This window comes from Bombus huntii, chromosome 16 (assembly GCF_024542735.1).
Source record: "Bombus huntii isolate Logan2020A chromosome 16, iyBomHunt1.1, whole genome shotgun sequence".
In the NCBI taxonomy this organism is placed as follows: Eukaryota; Metazoa; Arthropoda; class Insecta; order Hymenoptera; family Apidae; genus Bombus; species Bombus huntii.
Window position 1 is genome coordinate 8,751,625 of NC_066253.1, and position 24,487 is coordinate 8,776,111.

General features: G+C 36.3%; 3 protein-coding genes across 24 annotated transcripts in view; 1 reads left to right on the plus strand and 2 right to left on the minus strand.

Annotated features, from left to right (window-relative positions):
• The window catches only part of LOC126874325 (uncharacterized), a 153,316-nt gene that overhangs the window by 25,297 nt on the left and 103,532 nt on the right, over positions 1 to 24,487 (plus strand). The gene's annotated exons all lie outside the window — the stretch shown is intronic.
• On the minus strand, positions 8,632 to 15,766 carry LOC126874320 (piggyBac transposable element-derived protein 4). Of its 22 annotated transcripts, none has more exons than XM_050636222.1 (5): positions 13,327 to 14,276; positions 13,118 to 13,213; positions 12,785 to 12,924; positions 12,583 to 12,716; positions 8,632 to 12,456 (listed from the first exon to the last, which is right to left on the minus strand). In XM_050636222.1, exon 5 carries the CDS (start codon positions 12,438 to 12,440, stop codon positions 10,773 to 10,775), a length of 1,668 nt encoding a protein of 555 aa, XP_050492179.1. In that variant the 5' UTR covers positions 12,441 to 12,456; positions 12,583 to 12,716; positions 12,785 to 12,924; positions 13,118 to 13,213; positions 13,327 to 14,276; the 3' UTR covers positions 8,632 to 10,772. The 22 variants fall into 22 exon arrangements, with proteins under 22 accessions (XP_050492179.1, XP_050492178.1, XP_050492172.1 ...); XM_050636221.1 differs by having other exon boundaries at positions 13,118 to 13,221; positions 13,327 to 14,275; XM_050636215.1 differs by lacking the exons at positions 12,583 to 12,716; positions 12,785 to 12,924 and adding an exon at positions 15,098 to 15,766 and having other exon boundaries at positions 13,327 to 13,441.
• On the minus strand, positions 17,754 to 23,878 carry LOC126874328 (elongation of very long chain fatty acids protein 6-like). Its single transcript, XM_050636227.1, has 3 exons — positions 23,677 to 23,878; positions 21,558 to 21,959; positions 17,754 to 18,602 (listed from the first exon to the last, which is right to left on the minus strand). The coding sequence occupies exons 2-3, from the start codon at positions 21,881 to 21,883 to the stop codon at positions 18,095 to 18,097; spliced, it is 834 nt and encodes a 277-aa protein (XP_050492184.1). The 5' UTR covers positions 21,884 to 21,959; positions 23,677 to 23,878; the 3' UTR covers positions 17,754 to 18,094.

Below are 24,487 nucleotides of genomic sequence, written 5' to 3' on the forward strand. Positions count from 1 at the left end.
GCAACCTGCATTACGATTGCATGATTGCTGCAGCATGATTGCTGATTCGGATAAGGCAGGTTTCTTGATGACATTGATTTCTGATCCGGGGTCTAATAGTAAATTTGTCTTAGTTTTTAAATCTGGGGAAATTATTCTAGCGGTGGGAATACTTGGAGTTTCGTTTATTTTTATTGAAATAATCCGGAGAGGTCGTCGTCCAAATCTGAGTCCGGCCCAACATATCCTTTAATTTGTTCCCGAAATCGTTCAAACTGTTTAGCTAACTGTCCTCTATGGCGAGGAACGCGTGCCCGCGAAGCTTATTCATTAATAATTTTACCAACTGAGGCTCCTGATGCCGCGGAATCATGTTTCGTGCGCGCTCGCATGCTCTTAAATATTGAAATACTGAGGGTCGATATCTGTCGAATATTGGTACTGACTCGATCGCGTCTTTTAACTTAATTGGTTGGGGGCTACCGTCTGTCGGTATTGTCACCTAGGGAATTATCGGCGGTGATACGGGTGTCTCGATTTCCTTTTTTGTCTTGAGTGAACGCATGTCGTCTTTTAATTCCTTGATTTTTGTACTCATGTCGGTTATTACTCGTAAATTCGCATCGCATTCGCATCTCGCGTCTCCCCTATTTTCCCGTAGTTGGGACAAAGACTGTTTGTCTGTTTGAAGGACTTTAGTTAACTAAACCTTAAGATTTATAACGGGCCCTCGGGCTAGCCGAACATGTACTGCGGAGACGCATCGACATCTGGCAATCATCTCACTCGAAGAATAGGGTCTGCGTGTGGCGAGCCACGGGACAGAAACCGTTGGAATGTTTACTGTCGCGTGACGCCACGAATATTTCCTTTAAGGAGAGCTATAGAATTACTCCATACCTTTGCAAGGCAAAGCGTTCATCCCGTGACCGCGGCTACGTTCGGCGACTGACTGTCGTCTCGAGCCCAAGCTCATTATCACAACTCTCGAACAATTACAATCGGATTGAATAACTACAATTGTTCAATTACAGCTATAGCAGACTCTAGGTTACAATGTTGCGGGATTATCCAAAATTCCAAAGGCTCCGGTGTTCTTTCATCTCCGACATATATGTAATATCGTGATATAATATATTTACAAGGAATGGATGATACAGATGTTAATCGGACAGAAAAAGACGATTGTTGTTCAACCTGAACTATTCACACCAAACGTACAGAAAACAGCACAACTAAATAATTAGGTAACGACTCGACTTTCACAAAATGCAATCAACACTCTCTCGGCAACGCCACTCGCAAACTCTGCTTCTCGACTCACACTCTGCTTCTCGACTCGCACTCTGCTTCTCGACTGACTCTCTGGCCGTTGTCGCATTCTATTGTCTTTTGCTAGGCACACGTGTTCTGCAGACGCTCGTAGTCAGGGTCACGTAGGTCTTTTCTACGAAACTATGCACTTGAAAAGACCGATGACACATTGATGGACCCGACGGCGCCTCGGCTTTCGCGACATTGTTCATGGTTCGCCCGATATCTCTTAGACTTTTCGTCCACGATACTACATATATATGTATATATATGTCGGAGATGAAATGAAAACCGGAGCCTTCCCTATGCAATTTTGAGGAAGCCTTTTAATGCTTTAGCCTAGATTTTATCGTAACTGTAATTAAGTAATTGTCATCTGTAATTGTTTGACATTTGTGAAAAGCGAAAGTGGGTTCGAGGTGACAACTGGTCGCTGAACGTAGCCACGGTCACGGGATAAACGTTTTGCTTGATGAAGACAGAAATTGCCTAGTATCGGCGTTTGGATCTTTCTCGATGTTTCCAAAGAGTATACAACAAACTTTTGACAGATATTGCCTAGCAACGGTGATTGGAATCTTCTCGATGCCTCCAGCGAGCATATAACAAACAAATGCAGTCGTACAGCGAAAAAGATTTTCATCAGATATTCATTCGTGTGATCGCCTTGGAAAGTGATACATCGAGTAATTTATCGAGTGATTCAGCAAACGTATTTTTGTGTTATAAAATTGTTTAAAGTTTTCCCGTTGACCGTGGATTCGTTTGAACCCCGGATCTTTGTTTAAAGCATAAATTAAATTCAATATTTGTAAATTTATCAATCGTTAATTTTCATTATTCGTTAAATTAGTAATTCGTAAGATATATTATTCGTTCCTTTTATTGTTCGATAAAACTTATTATTCTTTAATATAATTAATAATTTAATTTATCATTTGTTAATTAATCATATCATTTACAAAATTCATAATATTTTGTAAAACCTTGTTTGTTCGTGTAAATATATTCTCTGTTTTGTAAAACAATGGCTAATTCAAATGAAGAAACATTTCGTGATTCAAATCCTAATGACAACCCGACATCAGAAGTGGGATCAAGCTCAAGTGTCACTTTGGAACAACTCATGAAAATCATGAACCAGATGACTCAGCCTAGGGAGCAAAAGGAGCAAAAGTCGAGTATGGAACCTAAGGATGTAATGTTACCACGCTTTGATCCTGAAGGCACGGGCGCTGATCCATCCGCGTGGTGCTCATATACAGATGTGATTTTGAAAGACTATCCGATGCAAGATAGTGTGTTACTTTCTGTTTTAAATCGTGCCTTAAAGGGATCTGCTTCACATTGGCTTTCACAAATAGTGCGCGGTGGAAAGCTTTTCTGGCCAACATTTAAGGAACAATTCCTTTCACGTTTTGGTGGTAGAGAGACAGCCGCCACGGTATTAATAAGGATGTCCAGAGAACGACCGACAGAGACCGAAACTCTAGGAGCTTATGGTAGTCGCCTCCGTTCCATGTTGCAGATAAAGATGCAAGATCTAACGATGCCCGAAGTATTCAATGCCTTTACTCTTTATATGCTAAATTCACAAGATCAACGCTTTCATCGGTTAACGCTCGCAAATAATATCAAGACGGAGGAACAATTTTATGATGAAATGAGAGCTCATCCTTACAACGATCTGCCGGCAACTTTGTTAGAAAATACATCGGAGGAACCTGAAGTTAAACGACGCAAGTTATCGCATTACCGGGTGAAGTGTCATTATTGTGGTACTCTTGGACACAAAATAACGGAGTGTCGCAAGAGGATGTGTAGTGAACAGCGGAAGGATACAAAGGATACAAAGGATTCACAACACCAGGAAAGAAACCGTCCAGCTTCATCGTCCAAGGTGGTTTGCTTCAAGTGTCGTGCGGAGGGTCATATCGCACCTGATTGTCCACAACTGCAGAACAGAAAATCCGGCTTCAAGAATGAACGTCGAGTCGACTCCTGTGTGGTAGAGTCTCCAGTTGGTAAATTAAGTCATCTGGGTGAGTCGTACCCATTTTATTTCGATTCCGGAGCCGAATGCTCATTAATCAAAGAATCCATAGCTTCGAAATTTTCTGGCAAACGAACGACTGATGTAGTAATAATGCGAGGCATAGGGAATACTTGTGTTAACAGTACATCTCAGATTTTATCCACTGTATGTATTAACGGTTTTACATTGGAGATAACTTTTCATGCCCTTGCTGATAATTACTTAAAATACGATATCATGATTGGTCGTGAAATTTTGAGCCAAGGTTTTGACGTGAATGTTACACGAAACAGTGTCGATATTTGTAAGACAAAAATAGTTAACGCTTGTAGCAAAGTCACGGAAGATGTGATCAACATTAATGAGGTCGACACTGATGTAGTTGGTAACGATAAAGATCGAATGATTTCTGTTCTCGAGAAATACAAAGAGTCATTTATTACGGGTTTTCCGCGGAATCGTGTAAATACGGGCCAATTAGAAATTCGTTTAATTGATCCCAACGTTACCGTGCAACGAAGCCCTTATAGACTCAGCGAGGAGGAGCGGGGAATAGTTCGAGAGAGGATAGGTGAACTGATCCGAGCAAAAATCATAAGACCGAGTAATTCACCATTTGCAAGTCCTATATTACTTGTTAAAAAAAAGAACGGTTCAGATAGATTATGTGTAGATTACCGAGCTTTAAATAAAAACACCGTCGCGGATCGGTACCCTCTTCCTCTCATAGCTGACCAGATCGCGAGACTGAGAAGGGCGAAATACTTTATAAGCCTGGATATGGCCAGCGGGTTTCATCAAATTCCTATTCACCCGAATTCGACTGAATATACCGCGTTCGTTACTCCCGATGGTCAATATGAATACATGACGATGCCGTTTGGATTGAAGAATGCATCGTCTGTTTTTCAGAGGGCCATTTTCAATGCCTTAGGTGATCTTGCTTATTCATATGTTGTCGTTTATTTGGATGATGTTTTAATTATTGCCGATACGATAGATCAGGCGTTAGAAAGATTAAACACCGTCCTAGATACCCTTGTAAACGCCGGATTCTCTTTTAACTTTTCTAAATGTTCTTTCTTGAAGACGTCAGTACTTTATCTGGGTTATGTGATTCATAACGGAGAAGTCCGACCAAACCCAGGTAAAGTACAAGCCTTGATCTCTTTGCCCGCACCAACGACTGTTACACAGCTCCAGCAATTCATTGGTTTAGCTTCTTACTTTCGAAAATTTGTTCCTAAATTCTCACAGGTAATGAAATCTTTGTATGCTCTCACTTCCGGTAGCAAGAACATAAATTGGACGGATAAACATGAAAAAATTAGGCAAAAAGTAATTTCTATTCTGACCAATGAGCCGGTGCTAATGATTTTTGACCCCAAATATCCAATAGAACTACATACGGATGCTAGTTCCGAAAGATTTGGGGCTATCTTAATGCATAGGGTCGAAGGTAAAAATAGAGTAGTTGAGTATTATAGCAAGCGGACTAGCCCTGCGGAATCTAGCTATCATTCTTATGAGTTAGAAACGCTGGCAGTGGTAAACGCCATCAAGCATTTTCGTCACTATCTGCACGGTCGGGAATTTCTTGTTGTCACTGATTGTAATTCTCTGAAGGCATCCAGTGACAAGGTACATTTAAATGACAGGGTTTACAGATGGTGGGCTTACCTGCAAACTTTTACCTTTGACATTATGTATCGGGAAGGCAAACGAATGGCTCATGTAGATTTCTTTTCGAGAAACCCCGTAAATCTGGATCATCGTACGATCAACAAAATTGTAGAGAAAGAAATCAATCTATCTGAAATCTCCGATGATTGGTTGTTAGCAGAACAACGTCGTGACCCACAAATCTCTGAGATCGTTCGTAAGTTGCAAAATGAAGAGCTCGCGAAAGATATTGCGAATACGTATGAATTACGGTCCGGTACACTCCATCGTAAAATACAGAGAAAAGGAAGAACTCTTTGCTTGCCCATTGTCCCAAGGGGTTTCAGGTGGTCCGTCATTAATCATGTGCATCAGTCCATTATGCACTTAGGTTGGGATAAAACGCTTGAGAAACTATACGAGTATTACTGGTTTGAGGGAATGGCGAAATATGTTCGCAAATTTGTTGAGAACTGTCATGCTTGTCGAGTTTCGAAGGCTAGTTCAGGTAAAGTTCAAGCTGAACTACATCCCATACCTAAGATCAGCATACCCTGGCATACGGTACACATGAATATAACGGGTAAATTAAGTGGTAAGAGTGACTCGAAGGAGTATATTGTAATATCGGAAAATAAGGATAGAAATTTTTTCCCGATTATTTACAATTTATTAATATTAAACTGAATATACGGATATAAATTGGACAGAGAACGATATTTAACGGAAACTAAATGCAATACTCGTATCTATATCAAATAACTTTACAGTTATTTGATCACTCTCGTCACAACGAATCTAACACACACACTCTCTCTCTCTAACAACTCTATCAATTCTCACGACTCTACTCTTCGACGACTCGAAACGTCTAATGACTCTACTCTTCAACGACTCAATTAGCTCTAACGACTCTACTCTTCAACGACTCAATTCGCTCTAACGACTCTACTCTTCAACGACTCAATTCGCTCTGACTCTCGCAACACACTCGCTTTTCGACTCGCATACTCTGACCTCTCGGTCATCGCTCCTTGAACCCGGAACCGTCCTTCTGCTCTAGCGTTCTTTATTGTTTTTCTCATATCTCTGTAAGAACTAGGTGACTTTAGTCACATAGGCGCTCTTAAATGTAAACGAACCACAGAAGGACGACGTAACGGTTTTTTCTATTTTCAACCGATCTCTAATTCAAATTTATTCTACGATATTACAATATCATTGTTTTGGTTGATGCTTTCACAAAATTTGTATACCTGTATCATACTCGTAAATTAGATTCCTTTAATACCATTATAGCACTTAAGTCCGCTATATTTTTATTCGGCAATCCCTGCCGGGTAATAGCAGACCAAGGAAGGTGTTTTACGGGTAAAGATTTCCAAAATTTATCAAGTCCTCTGGAATTATTAATTGCGAAGGCAGTTAGGCCCTACGGTTTATTGTTGCCTGATAATATTGAGGAAAAGGAAGTAGACATCTTCAATGTAAGGCAACAAGCGATACGGAACATAGAGACTTGCGCCAGTTATGATAAAGACAGGTTTGACAAAACGAAAGCGAAGATAGTTAGGTTTAATCTCGGTGACTTTGTGTTACGTAAGAACGAGGAGAGAAACCAAACAAAGCTAGATCCGAAATTCAAGGGTCCATTCGTGATAACGGAAGTTTTAGAGGGGAATAGATATACTTTAAAAACTCTAGATGGCAAACGGTCATATAAGGATAGACACGACAAGTTGAGAAAGATGCCAGATGGTTGTATTCCTGCTGAGTTGGATGTCTGCGGTGATGACAGCGACGGTGATAATAACGATGCGAGCACATTGATCTCTGGGAATCATTAACGCCGCATTGTGGTCATAGTAATATACCCAGTGTAGTGTATGCGCCTTTTATAATACTCCCAGTGTAGTGTATGCGCCCTTTATAATTCTCCCAGTGTAGTGTATGCGCCTTTTATAATTCTCCCAGTGTAGTGTATGCGCCTTTTATAATACTCCCAGTGTAGTGCTTGTATTTTTATAATATCCTCACTGGTGCCCTGCGCTTTCTATAATATCCTCACTGGTGCCCTGCGCTTTCTATAATATCCTCACTGGTGCCCTGCGCTTATTATAATATCCTTACTGGTGCCCTGCGCTTTCTACAATATCCTCATTGGTGTCTTGTGCTTTTTGTTATGCATCCAACGTGGTTATGTGATTCAACAAACTGAGATCTTTGTGTGGAGTCGAAAATGATCTGTTGTGTCATTGCGGTCTGACTGGTGACTTACGGAGTGCAACTGGCACTTTGAATACAAACTATGACACTAATTTGAGTTCTTTTTCATTTCCTTGCTTGTCAAATTTTCGAACAGAGCTTTGTTGCTGAATTGGACCCTTGACTTATTTGGAACATTTAATCGAATGGTAAATAATATCAGTTACACCGAGTCTAATGTTAAAAAGAAACTCTGTATTTTAGCTGCACACGAGGACGTGTGATAGTCAGTATGGCCGTGTCGGAGATGAAATGAAAACCGGAGCCTTCCCTATGCAATTTTGAGGAAGCCTTTTAATGCTTTAGCCTAGATTTTATCGTAACTGTAATTAAGTAATTGTCATCTGTAATTGTTTGACATTTGTGAAAAGCGAAAGTGGGTTCGAGGTGACAACTGGTCGCTGAACGTAGCCACGGTCACGGGATAAACGTTTTGCTTGATGAAGACAGAAATTGCCTAGTATCGGCGTTTGGATCTTTCTCGATGTTTCCAAAGAGTATACAACAAACTTTTGACAGATATTGCCTAGCAACGGTGATTGGAACCTTCTCGATGCCTCCAGCGAGCATATAACAAACAAATGCAGTCGTACAGCGAAAAAGATTTTCATCAGATATTCATTCGTGTGATCGCCTTGGAAAGTGATACATCGAGCAATTTACCGAGTGTCTTAGCAATCGTATTTTTTTGTGTTTAAAATTATTCTACGCATAGTAAAAAGTTATCCCGTTGACCGTGGATTCGTTTGAACCCAGGAACATTGTTAATAGCGTTAATTAAATTCATTATTCGTTAAATTTATTATTCGTAAAACATATTATTCGTTACTCTTATTATTCGTTAAACTTATTATTCTTTAATCTAATCATTAGTTAAACTTATCGTTTGTTAATCTTATCATTCATTAAACTCAATATTCATAATATTTTGCAAAATCTTGTATATTCGCGTAAATATAATCTCTGTTTCGTAAAACGATGGCTAGTTCAAACGAAGAATCGTTACGCGCCTTAAATTCTAATGTTAACCCGACATATAATATAAAAAAAGGCGAATGAACAATAGCCCGTTCGTATACTTTATTCACAAGGCGAAGTTACACCTCAATAGCAAAATACAGACTGACTTACTGACTAAAGGACTGGGATCTTTCTCCTCACTATGATTCACATATCTCCCGGGTGGGAATCCGGCTACTGTCTATTCTCACTGCTATCGCATGACCAGGTGTTATATGCATATCCTGAGGTCGGCGGATTCCTGGCTTCTGGGCGACGTTACAGGGGCTCCATCACCAATGGTGACGCTCTTCTTGTTCGAGTTAAGTAAATATACGATATTATATATAGGATATACAACATAAAAATGTTAAAAACACATTATGCCATACTTTTTATTAATTTATATTCTGGATAAAATATTACATTATGCTATATCACATGATATTCGCTAAAACATTCCAAACACATTTGGGGTGATTTTGGGCACTTCGAACAATACACTGTAGTTCTTTTTATGTTTTTTCTCGCTTCTTCGCGTGAGACAGTTTGCCTCTTCTTCTTGTAACATAGGGTGCACATCCTTATATGCTTGCCTTCTTGACTTTTACGTATCCCCAAATGGTGGGTCACCTTCTTCGTTTTCTTTCGATGGTTGTCGAACACAATTTTGTCGAACACACAGACAGTATTTTCTGAGGACACATTGGACCATTCGTAAACGAGAATTTCCCGAAATTGTCTTATCAGTATTTTTTTGTTTGTGGCTATTTGGTACACAGTATGAGCATTTACTATAGTTCTGCCTAAGAGTAAATGTAATGCTAATTTCTGATACCACTTGATGCTTTTCCGTATCGTAGTGGCATATGAGACTATCTGGTCACTTCTGTCGATACCAATTTTTCCATTATTATATGTAGTTACCGCCAAAGGTTTCTATTTTGGAGGACATCCGTGATATGTAGAATTCGAGCTTGGAATCATAATAGGTGAATGTTTTGTTGATAATATTCTAACATTTCAAACATCTCTGCATTTGAGAATCACAATACCGTTCTTATCCTCTCGTGCTATCATTTCACCTTTCTTCAACGGGCACGACGTTACGGAATTGGGCATATATTCTTTGTTGTGCCGTACAGTTCCAGGGACATGCGTCCTAAAATTTAAAAATTTCACTACTAACTGATAGCTCGTATAAAAATTGTCGACGAACAAAGTTCGTCCTTCATTTAGCAATGTATCTGCAAGTTCAATGCAGACGTTCTCAGCTATGCTAACTTGCTTACTTCCGGTGGTTTCTCGTCCAGAATATACTTTTGCAGACCATGTGTAAGCTTCGGTGGAACACAGTTTGAATAGCTTTATACCATACTTAATGTGATTTCGTCGATATGTATTGCCGGAGTGTTAGTCGTCCCCTCCAAGGAACCATTGTCTCGTCGACTACAATATCTTTGCCTGGTGAACAACTTTGTTGGTAATTGTCTATCAATATGTTTATGAGTAGTAAAACTTTTCCAAGTCTGCTACTCTGTTCTATAGTTTCGTTATTTGCAAAATGCAAGTTTGCCAATAGCGATTTTTCAAAATGATTACGGGACATTCTGTTGCGTGGAAATGAAAAATTGTAAAGACGGCTCGTTGACCAACATATAACAAGCGGTGTCTGTACTAGACATCCAAATCATTAGTTCGATAAATTTTATAATTTCTTTGGAAGTGGTGGCTTTCCACCTCCTATATCGAGTTTGACCGGTCACTTCATGTTGATGTAATTTTTGCTCTCATATCTATTAGTCTCTGTGACTAAAAGGCTTATCATTTTTTCATCAACGAATAACGAAAACACTTCACTTGCGCTAATGTCAGACGGCAAATCCATCAAAAGTCCGCTTTTTCCGGTGAACGGAAATGTCTGTTGCATTGAATATTGTTCAATGAATTATCAATAGAGTCGAATTTCTCTTCTTCGTCTATGGCTAGTTCTTCCAACATGTCTTTGAGACCTTCGCTTGCACATGCTTCTTCAATATCCGAGTCCGAACTTGATGAAATTCTATTTATAACTTTTTTTCTAAAATTCAATACTTCGTCATCACTACTCTCCTTACGTTCAAATATATTTTCACGCTGTTTACTGAACATTTTGAGGATGAAAAAATCACTGATGTACTTGTCACAAGTATGCTTCTCGACTAAATGAAAGATCTGAGATATCTGCCATGAGATCCCTCGGAATACTCTAGCTGGAAAACTTATCGCTTTCTCCACTTCAAAACTAAATAAATTTTTCTTTAGAATGAATCGAAGGCGATAAACAATGAATTCCCACTTAGTGCTCTATTTACGTTTTGTGTACCGGCGGTCGGATTTGGGCCCTGCAGGAAACTTAGTCGAATCACGCTGGGCGACGAACGTGTTAAGCGTGAATCGCGTCAAACTCAGCCATACAGAGAAACAGCCCCGTGCAAAATTCAGCCGTAACAAAGAGGTTAATAATTTACTTTAATAATTAATAATACAATTGAGTGTGATATATTTTAAAGCACGGTATGACACATAGACCCACGTCACAATCTTCACACTCATAGCGCGATCTTCGTCTTACATCATTCTTTGAACATACGATACAATTTCGTAACGCTTTTTTAGATTTTGTGGACCTACAGTGCGATGGAAAATGTTTTCCGCTTAGTCTGAAGGGATGATCTGCGATAGATTTGTTAGAGCTAATGTTATTATTCGTATAACCGAATTTTTCGAAAATTTCTTTAAGTAATCTAAGGTGAAACACTCGCATTGTTACTTTTTCTTTCTCTTGAAGCTTATATAAACAATACGCGTTCCAGATTGCCACATCAAGCAGATGGAAAAAATATATTTTATACCATTTAACACTTTTTCGGACTGATTGTACACTCGATATTACTTTGTCCCTGTTGTTGACCACACCCATATTGGCAGTGTAATCAACAATACAAGACGGTTTTTGAATAATTTCTCCGGTCTGATAGTTTATTTTTTTAGTATTTATATAATCCGCGGAGTGGGAAGTTGACAACATATATACCTCCCGTTTGTCTTGCCACTTGAGAGCGAGCATATTAGGCGATGATCGGAAGCATATTTCACCCTTGTCTAGTTTTTCCTTCATTACAGGCATTTCTCTTCTTCGCGACTTTACGGTGCCGCACGCGTTAGTTTTATTATCATGTAAATAACTGAATAAGGTCGGGCTGGTATACCAGTTGTCAACGAACAATGTGTGCCCCTTTCCTAAATATGAATTCAATAATGTGAGTACAACCTCAGCCGATTTTCCTAGATATTTTTCGTTCATTTTTGTTATTTCGGAATTGCCGTCGGCATATACAACAAAATTTAGTACGAATCCCGTTTTGCAGTCGTACAATACAAAAGACTTGATATCAAACATATTCCGTTTGGACGGGATATACTGCTGGAATGATAACCGCCTCTTTAACAATAAACTTTCATCCACGCATAAATGGCGGAATGGAATAAAACAATTTTGAAAGGAACGACAAAGCTTATTACAAAATTCTCTAATTTTTATCAGTCTATCGGAATTAACTAACTCAATTTTACTGAAGTAAAGAATGCGTAATAGAAAAACGTATCTGTCTCTATTCATAATTTTGCCAAAAACATCGGTTCGCAAAAATTTATCCTTTGTCCAATATTCGGAAAAATGTAATTTCTTTACTCGCGACATTAGTAAACGAATTACAAAGAAATTATATATTTCACTCAATGTTGTTTCCCTTTCGTAAGGTTTTAGGAAAGAACGCTTAGAATTGTCCATCTTGAATTTGCGGTACTCATTCGTTTTTTCCACAATAAATGACACTAATTCTTCAGAGAAAAATAGTTGGAAGTAATCGATCGGAGTTGCAGATCGATTAAGCTGGATTGACATGCCAGAATTGTGGGAATCAAATTTATGCACTTGTGGTTTCAAATTTTCATATGACCAGATTATTTTTCCGCATGTTGTCTCTCCGTGAACATCGGAATCTTCTGATTCGGACGAATTTAGTGTTCTCAATTTTTTTCCATTCTTCCTATCACGTTTGTTTTTGGTTAAGTCATTTTCGACTTCCGAGTCTGTTTCTGAATTGTAGCAAATTGCTCTTCGCTTCCTATTTTGAAATGACATTTTGAGGTTGAAGATTCTAAAACATTATAAGGATATGAATCGGCATGTTAAAAAGAGCATCTAATAATGGTATATTTATTTTAACAAAAAGCAACAATTGATACATCACACTGACATATCAAAAGCAAAGACTATATATTACATCTATATATTGTTAACACTCTCAGAAAACGTTGTGAGGGCAAAAGAAGCGTGAAGCAAGACAAATGAAACGGATCATTTACTTCAAATGGTGAATGAGTCAGTAGAGTGAGCCAGTATAATGGCGCATCATACCTAACAGGTTAAAAATAAACGAAGGTATATTTCAGATACTTCCTAAACGTGGTATTTTTAATACATACCATGAAAAGATAAATAAAGAAACGACCAGTAAAAGTTGTGATGAAGAATTGGAGGATGCACAGTATGCTCTTGAAACCCATGCAGAAAAAACGCTGACTCCTAGAAATCTCACTGATACAGTCGCTGAGAGTGAACAGCTCTGGAAACATTTTAATGAACTCTGTAGGACGATTATGAAGAATAGACAAGAGAAAGAAAAACAACATGAATTCTTTAGAAGACGCAAACGCAGCAGGCGTGCATAGAATATTCCTTAATAAAAATCCTTAATTTTATAGCTACCGTATGATGTGGAAACAATATTACTATACTCACTACAGAAGCTATTTTACCTTTGATGGAACTTTGTACTTGATGGAACATTAAGAGTCCACATAACCTCTATGCACGTGGTAGTAGATAGATGATCCGCCATTTCATGTATAACACTGGATAACTTCCCACAACAGGATGATTCCAGCATGGAATAAATACAATTTTAGTATATTAACGAAGAAATTTTAGTATTAATGTTAATATAAATTAAAAAATAGTAACACACCGATGCGACGTTAGGTTGCTAACGGAGACAACACGTGATAATATTCCTGTATTATCAATGCTGTCGATGAAACGTGAGACACAGTTAATCCACAGTTACTCACTGCATGATGAACCTGCACAGGTATACATTAATTATATTGCTAGAAGAAACATCATAAGAGAAACTGTCAACCACGTGCCGAATAAACAATTAAACTTAATAGTTAAGCAGTGCAACACTATGTAGTTATGTATTACGGTAAACGCACAAAAGGCGAATCCACTACTTTGCTCAAAAATTTAATTTATTTTAGCTATATAATTAATTGATTATAGTAACACTTGAACACATTGGTACACGTGTTGACAGTTGCGGCTATATTAGACAGAACGAACATAGCACAGAACTAGTAGCGCTTGAATGAGATGCAGCAGGTTGTCGAACTATGATACGGTACGGTCGATAAGGTAGTTGAAAGCAGATTTATTAAATTAAATTAAATTTATTAACAAATTATAGCGTCAAAAGGAACAAGAAGCCACTATGTAATATACAAACACACTAGTACAAATTAAAATAAAAAAACTACACTATAGTACGCTCCAAATATTAATAAAAAACCGTTAATTAGTTGATTATTTGCAATATAGTCAAGATTTTCATATTTTATGAACACTAGAGTTATGATTTATCATTCTGAATCCTATGAACAATAAGATCGAGATGATAAGAATATAAGAATATAAATATTTCAAAGTATACACAAATTCACAATCTAACTTCTTACGTGAATGAGTTCTATAAAATATGAAAATAAACAAGGGGGAGAAATTAGAATTCACTGATATACATTAAATTGGTGCAAATTAAAAGCACTCGTAATATAAATAACTGTAACCATCCACGCATACAGGAATTTTAATCTCTATCAATCAAAGAACGCACTATCATAAAGCGTTTTTTACACTACTTACAAAGCAATAATACACGATGCCTATGCATGAGATAAGCTCAAATCATAAAATAATAATTTACTATATAGGACAACAATATTACTGATAAACACATTGATACTTCACATGTAGAGTAAGAGGTTTAAACGTAATCAATACTAAATGCAACGTAAAAATACACTGAGCGGTACGACACACATAACGATCCCACTTAGTGACATGACAAATAGTTAATAATACTAAGATTCTGGAATTTTAGTGAAATAATACGATATTTCGATTGAACTTGAAGCACGTGTTGACGTTTGGGACAGAAGGCGGCCATCTTGATACGACTGTGCAAGGTGGCTAATTAATACTTAACACAAGAAAATTATAAATTCTAGTGTAAAATATGTAAATAACATGAAGAAGAAACCATCTAAATGAAATTATGTTGTATATACTAACAACAAATAACCAAGATATACATAATATGAGAACGAATAAATATGAATACATATGCATGCCAAATAAAATACAATAATATATATGTCGGCTTTACATTAGAAATAGGGTTAGGGGCGTGAAACGAATCTTTATTAGGATTACACATTGTTGTTATGCAATAGAGAAGACACTGACTAGTGCAAATATGATTATTAGTACAAGTGTGTATATTCTAGAATTGACAAGTAACCGCGGTGATTAGACACTAATGACAGTGGTCGAAAACGAATCCGCGGTCAACGGGATAACAAATGTACTTTCTTCCAAAGTCTAAATTGGACTCGATTTACTTGTCTACGATACAAGTATTACTAAACTAGCTCTTTGTTAAAACGTAAAATATTCACCGAGCGTAAAGACGCTATGTAACCCACTAGTGAGACCTCACGAGAGAATGACTTTCCGTCGCGATGATGCTGTAGAGGAAAACTATGATGGGGTGTGTCTAAGGACACGAGATCATCGGATTCGTCGAGGATAGCCTTCGTTCAGAAAGTGAGGGAAATTGACGTTGCTGTTAATTGGTCAATTTCCATGTGGGTGGCTAGAAAAGGATGGTAGCCGTCCTTGAGGGAAGGTTGCTAGCGGGAAGCGTCGTTCGTTGAAAAATAGATCTCCCCTATCTTCCCGTAGTTGGGACAAACACTGTTTGTCTGTTTGAAGGACCTTAGGTAACTAGATCTTAATGTTTATAACGACCCTCGGACTAGCTGATCACGTACTGTGGAGACGCGTCGGCATCTGGTAACCATCATACCCGAAGAATAGGATCTGCGTGTGGCGAGCCACGGAACAGAAACCGTTGGAATGTTTACTGTCGCGTGTCGCCACAAATATTTCTTTTAAGGAGAGCTATAGAATTACTCCGTACCTTTGTTAGACAAAGCGTTCATCCCTTGACCGCGGCTACGTTTGGCGACTGACTGTCGCCTCGAGCCCAAGCTCATTATCACAAATCCCGAACAATTACAATTGGACTGGGTGACTGCAATTATTTAATTACAGCTATGGTAGATTCTGAATTACAATGTTACGGGATTTTCCCAAAATTCCAAAGGGAAGGCTCCGGTGTTCTTTCATCTCCGACATATTAATAAGGAACCATTTGGCTGAATAACGAAAAAACATATAAAGAGTTCTTTAGATTATGTGACGCGGTCAAAATCAAATTTCAGGAGTTGAATTTAAAAACATTTTGTCCCTATGAATTCACAACCTCCCAAAGCTTCGAAATCCACACATATTTCTTCCTTCAGATGATTCTGTGATTACGTTAGGGTTGTGAAGATATATTTTAAGTGAAACTAATTGTTTTAACTCGTAATTATTGTTAAAATAAGAATATTTAATGACAATTAATTGTTATTAAAAAATGTATAGGTTTCACTAATTGCTATTAATTTTTACTAACTAAAAATATATTTTTAGCATAAGAATATTTAATAACAAATAATTTTTAATAATTTTTATTGGGTAAAAATTAACTCTTAAAATAAAAGTATTTAATAAAAATTAATAGTTACTAATTCGGCTGCAATGGTCGGATCGCAAAACAGCTTCCAAGCCAGTCAAATGCGTGTGTCACGTCGAAGACAGAAGAAATCATGAAACCAATAGATCGCTGGTGATCTCCTCTCCTCGCGTCGCAGTAAATATATTCGTACGTTTCACGAATAACGTGAAGGAATTGAACTTCGTATAAGATGATGGAAATTTTATTGTATAAATCCAACGGAGTGACGGTTCAAAGTGTTACAGAATAATTAACAGAATAATGTGTTGAGCGCTAATGTAGGAGGGTTTTTATATGGTGGTTTTAGTCCCTTTGGAGAGGTTATCGTCCGATGTATATCAGAGGCGGCTATTCAGTTGCTGTTTTGTTATTATTTCGATAGCTGTGGCATGCAGGATGTTTCGTCTACTTTATTACTGTTTCTGAGCGGGTGACAGGTGCATCAGACGCAATGCAATACTTGAAACTTGCTTGTTGAAAAATAGAAGCAGTGCTGTCCATGATATTAACGCTGTGGTATATGTGTCAACACAAACATGGCATACATATATTGGAACTAGTGCGGCTATGGATATCGCCCATGTGATTCGAGTTTTAACAAACGTAGCCGCGTATGGCGCGGGGGTACCGGAAGAAATCCGTCCTTAATTAAAGCTTTAATTAAAGCTTACCGTCACACTGACGAATATTTTTTCCTCGATTCTGAAGTTTCATAAGGCTGCTTTTTAAAATATTGTAACAAACTAAAAAGAAAGCACTGTTTGCAAAAATTTTATCATTTCTTTAATTTTTGTAGTAATAACTCTTAAATTCATAATAAAACTAGTAGATGATATAATATAGACGCAATGGGAAGGTTATCAATTCTTCACCGGTAGTGTGTATTTTACAAAACAATGAGTATAAGTAGTTTCTTACACCATTAGAATATGTAATACCACCAGAAAACGGCGGTATAATATACATACATATATACGTACATAGGCAGTTCGAATGAAAATAGAAAAACGTTTGAGAGGCGTTCCCTACATACTAAACAAGATAATAATCAATATTGACACTTAAAAGTAGCAGAAAATATTCTAAGGCTCGATAAAGTTTTTGAACTAATGCATGATCCATTTTTTAATATCACTCGTACTTTATTCATACAAATTGTTATGTATTCTATGGCTTCTTTCAATATATATAGTTTCATAGTTTTATACGTACGACAATAAATATGTCAACCCTATAATTCATTATTATAAAAATATATCAGATTTGCCAGCGAATCTGTGTTTAATATTTTTTTTACTATTAAATGATTCAATATTAGATACGTTAATATTACCCGAATATTTACACATTACATTTTCAAATATTATATCGCTTCCGTTCTTGTTCCAATAAGGTTTTGTCACGTTATCGGAAGAAGGAAACATTACAAATAAAAGAGACCAAAAAATTTCTTTGGAAATCGTTTCATAAGTAAACAGATTAGGGATATATGTGTTTCCAGGACGAGATTTATTAATTCATTCGTACTATAGTTAACGATAATATCGTTAAGATATTAAAAATTTATTTCTGATTTAGTGTGCGAGATTTACTTTAATTCTATTTCTCCATTTTCTTTCATTCACAATCAATCTTTACAACTTTGCCTTCACAAAGGCTTCAGAGAATTATATTCATCAAATTATTTCTTGACGTCCATATCCATCACATGAGATTTTGATAAAGTTTTTCTTAAGATATGTCACTGAAAAGCATCCGTAAAAAAGATTTAAAAAATTTTTCACCTGCTCTACATAAACTTCAGCTTGTTATAACTTGCAGATCTATTAGGCTAATCCTTCTTTCCAATTTTTTTTATGTGTTTGTTAGATAAATAAGCCTGCTGGAAGAATCTGGCAAATAAAATGAAATAGCTGAGGTACATCAGCATAGCAAGTTTGATGTTCAAAGGCGTAACGTGACATTCAACTTGGGCACTGTGTACATAGTAGTAAGCTGATGCAGTTAAAATGCAACCCACAACCATTTGTGATAGCTGTAGCGTAGTAACAAACATGGCGACCCATTTTGGTATATTGAACCGCATTGCTTTCAGAGCATAATAGGAGTACATCCAGGCATGAACGAAAGAGTTTACCAAGCCAAACCACTTGCCATTTCCTGTGGCCTCTGCATAAGAGAACCAGGTATAGAGAAGGACTGTTACGTGATGGTACCAATGTAGAAAAATCAACGGTTGCTTTCGTAACACAATGAAGGCTGTGTCGCCAAATTCTACTAGCTTCGATAGGGCAAAGGTCCACGACCAAAAACCGAAAACTGGATCTTGAGTAAGATGGCTGGAAAGAATATAATTACATTTCTATTATGATATAATATTTTGGAAATATTGTTATATGTTATGAACATGATATATAAATTGAAGTTACATAGTGTGTTTCTTAATATCTGTCTGATGTTGTGTATTTTTCATATTACAAACAATTTACTTTTATGTTGGAAGTGGCTGAATTTATTTCAAGTATAGTACAATAATAACAAATGCAGTTATTTTTGTTATAATATCAAAAATAAAAATTTCCATTTATCCATATTTTATACATTTCTTTGAAGTTTCTCAATTTTCCAGAGCATCGAACAACATTTTGCAATAAAAGTTAACAAAAAGACGCGAATTTCCAGTATTAAAGAAAATTTACAGATAAAATTAAATTATAGATTAAAACTGTTTAGCTGAATTCCTTGCTTGTAGACAATTGCTACGTTTAAACTATCTTTCTAAACGTAATAATTTCCGGGATATTCCGTAAAATATGTTTTCAGTCTCAATTTTGCAGGATATTTTTGCTCCTTCGACATGGATTTTCCCGTGTAAAGATAATATGTGTCAAATATATTACGAATCCCCTGTATGTTATCGCAAGGCGGATTGAGCATGTACAGATACTTTTAGCATAAAATCAAATTCTGTATGCATTTACATTTAAAAAGTTTCGGGCTAATATTATTAAAAAGAACAGTTTTTAAGGTAAATGAAGTTTTATTATCTATTATTCAACACACATCCCTTCCTTGTCATATTTTTCTGAATTGCTTCTACAGTATCCAAACGCTAGCCTTTCCGTGGCATCATCAACGGAAACCGGGAAAATAATCCCAGGCAGCCCATCAAACAACTGAAGGGCATTCTAGATGTGCGACCGATGTAAATGAGGGTCATAAAGTCAAAAGCGAAAATAATGTCGGTCGCATTTTTTGATTCAAGAGGATTGATTCACTGTGAATTTGTGCCCCCCCCCCTCCCTTGCCTCAGCCAGACTACAACTAGATCATTTTACATTAAAGTACTTGATTACCTTTAGAAAAGAAAGAGAAAGAAAAAAAAGTCAGGCGAAACTTATATCAATTACGAGAATGGTTTCTCCTGTACCACAACATTTTTGCTTGAAAATCGATCATGGCAAAGCTGAAGGTGATACTGGAAGGGCAGCATTTTGACGATATAGAATCATTTCAGTGGAATGTGACAGTTACTCTGAATATAATTTCAAAAAGGCACTACATGATATGCCTTCCAACCTTTCGGTTGAACGACCAATCTGAAATTTATATGTGAGGGAAAGAATATACGTTGAGTAATAATAAAATTTCATTTATCTTAAAAGTTATATCTTTAATAACATTAGTTTCGTAACTTTTTAACTGTACTGTACTTTTGCACTGTATAAAAAAGCCTCAATCAATTTTTTTGTTCAGGGTGAGTCAAAATTATCTGTTAGGATCACCATACCGTGATTCTACATTCTCGGTTTAATGATAATTGACGTAAAAAAGTTACCGCAGTTTTGATCTTGATTTTGACCAAAGACAAGTCGAGGTCAAAAGTCAATTTTTTTTTTATCACGGAGGCTAGCCTTGCAAAAGTGCCAATGTCGCAAATGATCCGTTCTATTGAAAAATGATAAAGTTCTATTGGCTACTACATTGGCCACATTATGTCTTCATTTCATTCATATTACAGTTAGGGAGGATGTAAATAACGTAATATTGAGGAAACAGGGAGTTATTATTACTTAGCACGTGAGATAGCGCATCATAAATACAACAAAGTCAACTTTATGATTTCGCATTATTCTAAAATTACTTAGTGCATGAGAAAATCTCTTCATACAGCAGTTACATGACGCCGAATAAGGCACCATTTGGTGTTATTACTATTTTGCAGTAGAATACGTATAGTACACATGAAGATCAAATATGTTTTTTCTTTTTTATAAAATTACATTTCTTTATACGTTGGTCGATACACCACGTTATTTACTATACGAAAATATTAACTTGCTCATGCCACAAAGCGATTAGTTCAAGACATATTTTAATAAATTACACTTTCCAAACAATGTGACAAATGTAATGTATATCTCCTGTAATGCATCGATTAATGCATAAAGAAATGTGATTTTATTTTAAAGAAACGTAATTATCCTTCATGTGGCCTTTACGTGATTACTAGCAAAATAACAATATGAAATCGTACCCTCTTCTGCACCATTCATCTCTCGTTTGAAAGGCATTTTTCATGCTGTAATTTTAGAATAATGTGAAACCATGAAGTTAGTTGCTACCTTAAAGTCCTGTTTCCTCATTAATATCACACTATTTACTTTCTACCTGTGAAATAAACATATTGTTAATAATGTCAGTAAGAGCAAGTAGAACAGCATCATTCTTCAAATGAACGATTAAAATGCGACCATGCTTATTTTTAAAGTTCATCGTCGTGACGAGTAAAATAGGACGCAAGCAAAAAATATTTGTCCTTTTGAGCATGAATTTCAAAGTCTAGGTCAATTTTGTGGCAACTTTCTTGCGTCAATCTTCGCTAAACCGAGAGAGTAGAATCTCGCTGTGGTGTTCATGACATATAATTATCATTGTCTTGAAGTCTGGACCCACCTACATAATTCGCTACATTTTGCGTATGTAAATATGACCAAACTCTAATAATTGCATCATTCTGGTATGAGAATTTAATAACGAAAATAAACTCAATCGAATGATGAATTAATAGATGCAAGTTACATTCTTCAAAACTTTTTTTATAAATTCATTTCATGCATAATGCTTTGAACAAATATCCAAAATTTAATTTTTATTTGGATAATGTTTTCAAATATGAGAATTTATATTTACATAATTTATATTTCATAGATATTTGATTACTAAATAATTTACAAGATATTACATATTTTGTTGAAAATATTTTAAGAAGTAGAATATAAAACTGATATTACCTAGGTATACAGATGCTGTGGTAAAATCCATGATGCCTTAATACATGAAACATACCCGGCATGCTTCTAAGAAACCCAAAAATGGAGTATATTGCAAGCAGTGCACTCCACAAAATAAGCATGCCTCTCAATTCGTATTTTGGCCTATTTGACATGTAATGTTTCCCGGCAAAAATTAGGGCGACATAGATACCACAATAATAAAAACAGTTCGGAAACTGGTCCTTAAACCACATTTGAGTATCCCAGAAATCGAAGTTTTTTTCGAAGTCGAAGATATACGAGTAATTTGGTACAGTGAGCGGCGTATGACCCAGGTTGTTCATGTTGGATATTTTTTCTACTTGCTGATTATCAAAAGCTTAGGAAGAAGATACAGTCTTCGTCTTTGTTGCCAATTTACTGAAAAGAAAGAAAAACAATTACTGACATTGCTTTTTCAAATGCAGGAAATCAAATATTTTCAAAAAAATATACGCAAGATAATATACAATTTTAACAGAGTAAATGATTAATTATTGTAACAACAGTATCGGAATATTATTACACGTTCGAAAAAATTGTTGTAAATCACTGAGAATCTATAAGTACCGAAATAATTGCAGCTAATGCAATTATAGTGCTGTGCCTTGATGTATGCATATACATATATGTAGTATTGTGGAAAGATTATCTAAGAAAGACCCGACGAAATATATACAATGTTGCGAGAAAGCGTGTTCGACCGACAAGCCGAAAGGATCGAGAAACTTCAATGGGCCTAATGGATCATCAATATATCCTCAGTCCTTCAGTTAAATAGTTACTTGGAAGAAAGCGTAAGTGGCCACGATCGCGGGCGGTTACGGTACGCGTGCGTGTTGGGGGCATGAAAAGACGACAAAGGATGCTTGAGGGAGAAGAACGATTAATCGTCAATTGTTAATTGAGAGTCTAGTTGCGTGGAGTTAGTTAGCTGCAAGTCGTCAGTTGAGTCGAGAGGGAATTGCGTGCGAGTTGCTAATTGGTTAATTATTAGTTGCCGAGTTGTTATGGCTTGTTAATTATTGTCAGTTGTGAGTTACTCATTTGGTTGTCGTAGTTATATTATATTGCTGCATTAGGTTCATATTAGATAATCATCGTTTTCTGTTCAAACCATTGTAAATAGGTCCATCTATCAATAAATTTATCATATAGGATAGAAATCCTCGGAAATCCTAATTTCTAGTAATTCTGATGATCATTCTATATTATATATGTCTATATGTTTGTGCGTTTCTGCCCCTACAACTTAAACACAACTTAACCGATTGTGGTTTCAAATTCGATTTACAGTTCTCAAGAGATTCGTACCTGTCACGGAAGTGTTGTAGGTTATACAGCACCTTGAGGAAAACAAAATGACAGGCGATATTTCTGATCTCCGGGAGGGAGAGTGTTCATTTTCTTTTTCAGTATAACAGATTCACCCATAGATTTTCGAAGGTATTAAGAAGGATTAAATAAAATAAATATTAAAATAAAATGATATCCGACTACGCAAAACTAAAAAAATGATAAAAAAAAGGGCAAGATGTATGTGTTTATGTCATGCGATGATGACAAACCACCGTTTATTAATTAAATTTTAAACCTGATTGTCCCAACCGCACCGTCTCTTCCTCTATAGTAAAAGACTCACGACTGAGAGTTGAACAGTTGAGAGCATGATTCAAGAGAGGGCGGTAATCTTAAAACCTTTAACACACAAAGAAATCGATCTGGTTTCCAAACATTATAATACAAAGTTCTAAGATTTCGCTGCAGCATAAGGTATCAACGAATAAAGATAAAATTTACGCAAACGTAATAATATACAATTTAGACAATACGAAGTTCTTATGATTATTGTAGATATAGCCCTACATTTACCATAATCGACTAACCAATTCATCAATTATCCTTTTCACTTCCGGTACTAATTTAATTATAAATGATTCTAGAACCCAAGAGCTTGGATCGAATAATGTTAATACATTTATTAACAATTCGGGAGAATGTTGGTGCGAACTTTTCCATCTCATATTTACTTTGCAAAAAAATTCTGAATCATTAATTTTCTTGTCAAGAAATAAAATACTTGAATGTTACTACTTACAGTTGAACGCGATTTTACTTCTTCGAAACGATGAAACACTTTGGAGTCCAGTTTTTATTTCTACGGAAATATTTCCCGGATCCAAGTACCTCTGCACTTTCTCTTCGTACGTGTGTAACTCGGCAATGAGAAATGGTATACTTGGATAATGAACATTTGCAACTGACGTAGAGCGTCTAACATCCCACTCCTGACACTATATTATTACGTATGGATAGAATAGAATTAATGTAGACACATGTACCTTGGATTGAGCTATTTTTACCGATTTAACTTACATTTATGCAATACGTACGATTTCAGATGATGACGCACATTGAAGGTTGTATCGCAACTTTTTTTTTAAATAAGTATCGACTGAGAGCAAAGTGTGAGGGGTCAGAATTTCGACCTTAAATAAAAGTTAAGGAGCGAATACTTCTATTGTGGTCGGTCTGCCAACTATCCCCTTCACTTCAAGTATTAAGTTATTTGAAGAATTGAGAACACATCCGAAAAATTTAATACGATTTATCTTTACGTTGCATCGAAACAAAAGCATACGTTGTTATTTATCTATTTATTTGCATGTTTAAATATTGGTTAAATATAGATTTATAGACTTGAATAGAGATCTCTATCACACGTGTAATTAAATTCCTAGCTTAGTCAACGCATTTTCATACCATTTATTCTCCTCAGTTTCTACAATTGCAAACTTTCATATTATCTTTGGCAAATGATAACAAATATTTCGGTTCGCAATCACCAAAGCATGAGAAATAACATTTTCTAATTTCTTAATTTGTTGTGGTGGAATTACTTCGATAAA

Excerpts from the sequence above, each read along its gene's own strand:
- LOC126874320 (XM_050636204.1), bottom strand. The coding sequence starts at position 13,248 with ATGCTGGAATCATCCTGTTGTGGGAAGTTATCCAGTGTTATACATGAA. Across the intron at positions 12,457-13,117 it reads AGTACAAAGTTCCATCAAAG|AATCTTCAACCTCAAAATGT; the intron begins GTAAAATAGCTT and ends ATAATGTTTTAG.
- LOC126874328 (XM_050636227.1), bottom strand. The coding sequence starts at position 21,883 with ATGAACAACCTGGGTCATACGCCGCTCACTGTACCAAATTACTCGTAT. Across the intron at positions 18,603-21,557 it reads CACAGCATCTGTATACCTAG|CCATCTTACTCAAGATCCAG; the intron begins GTAATATCAGTT and ends TATTCTTTCCAG.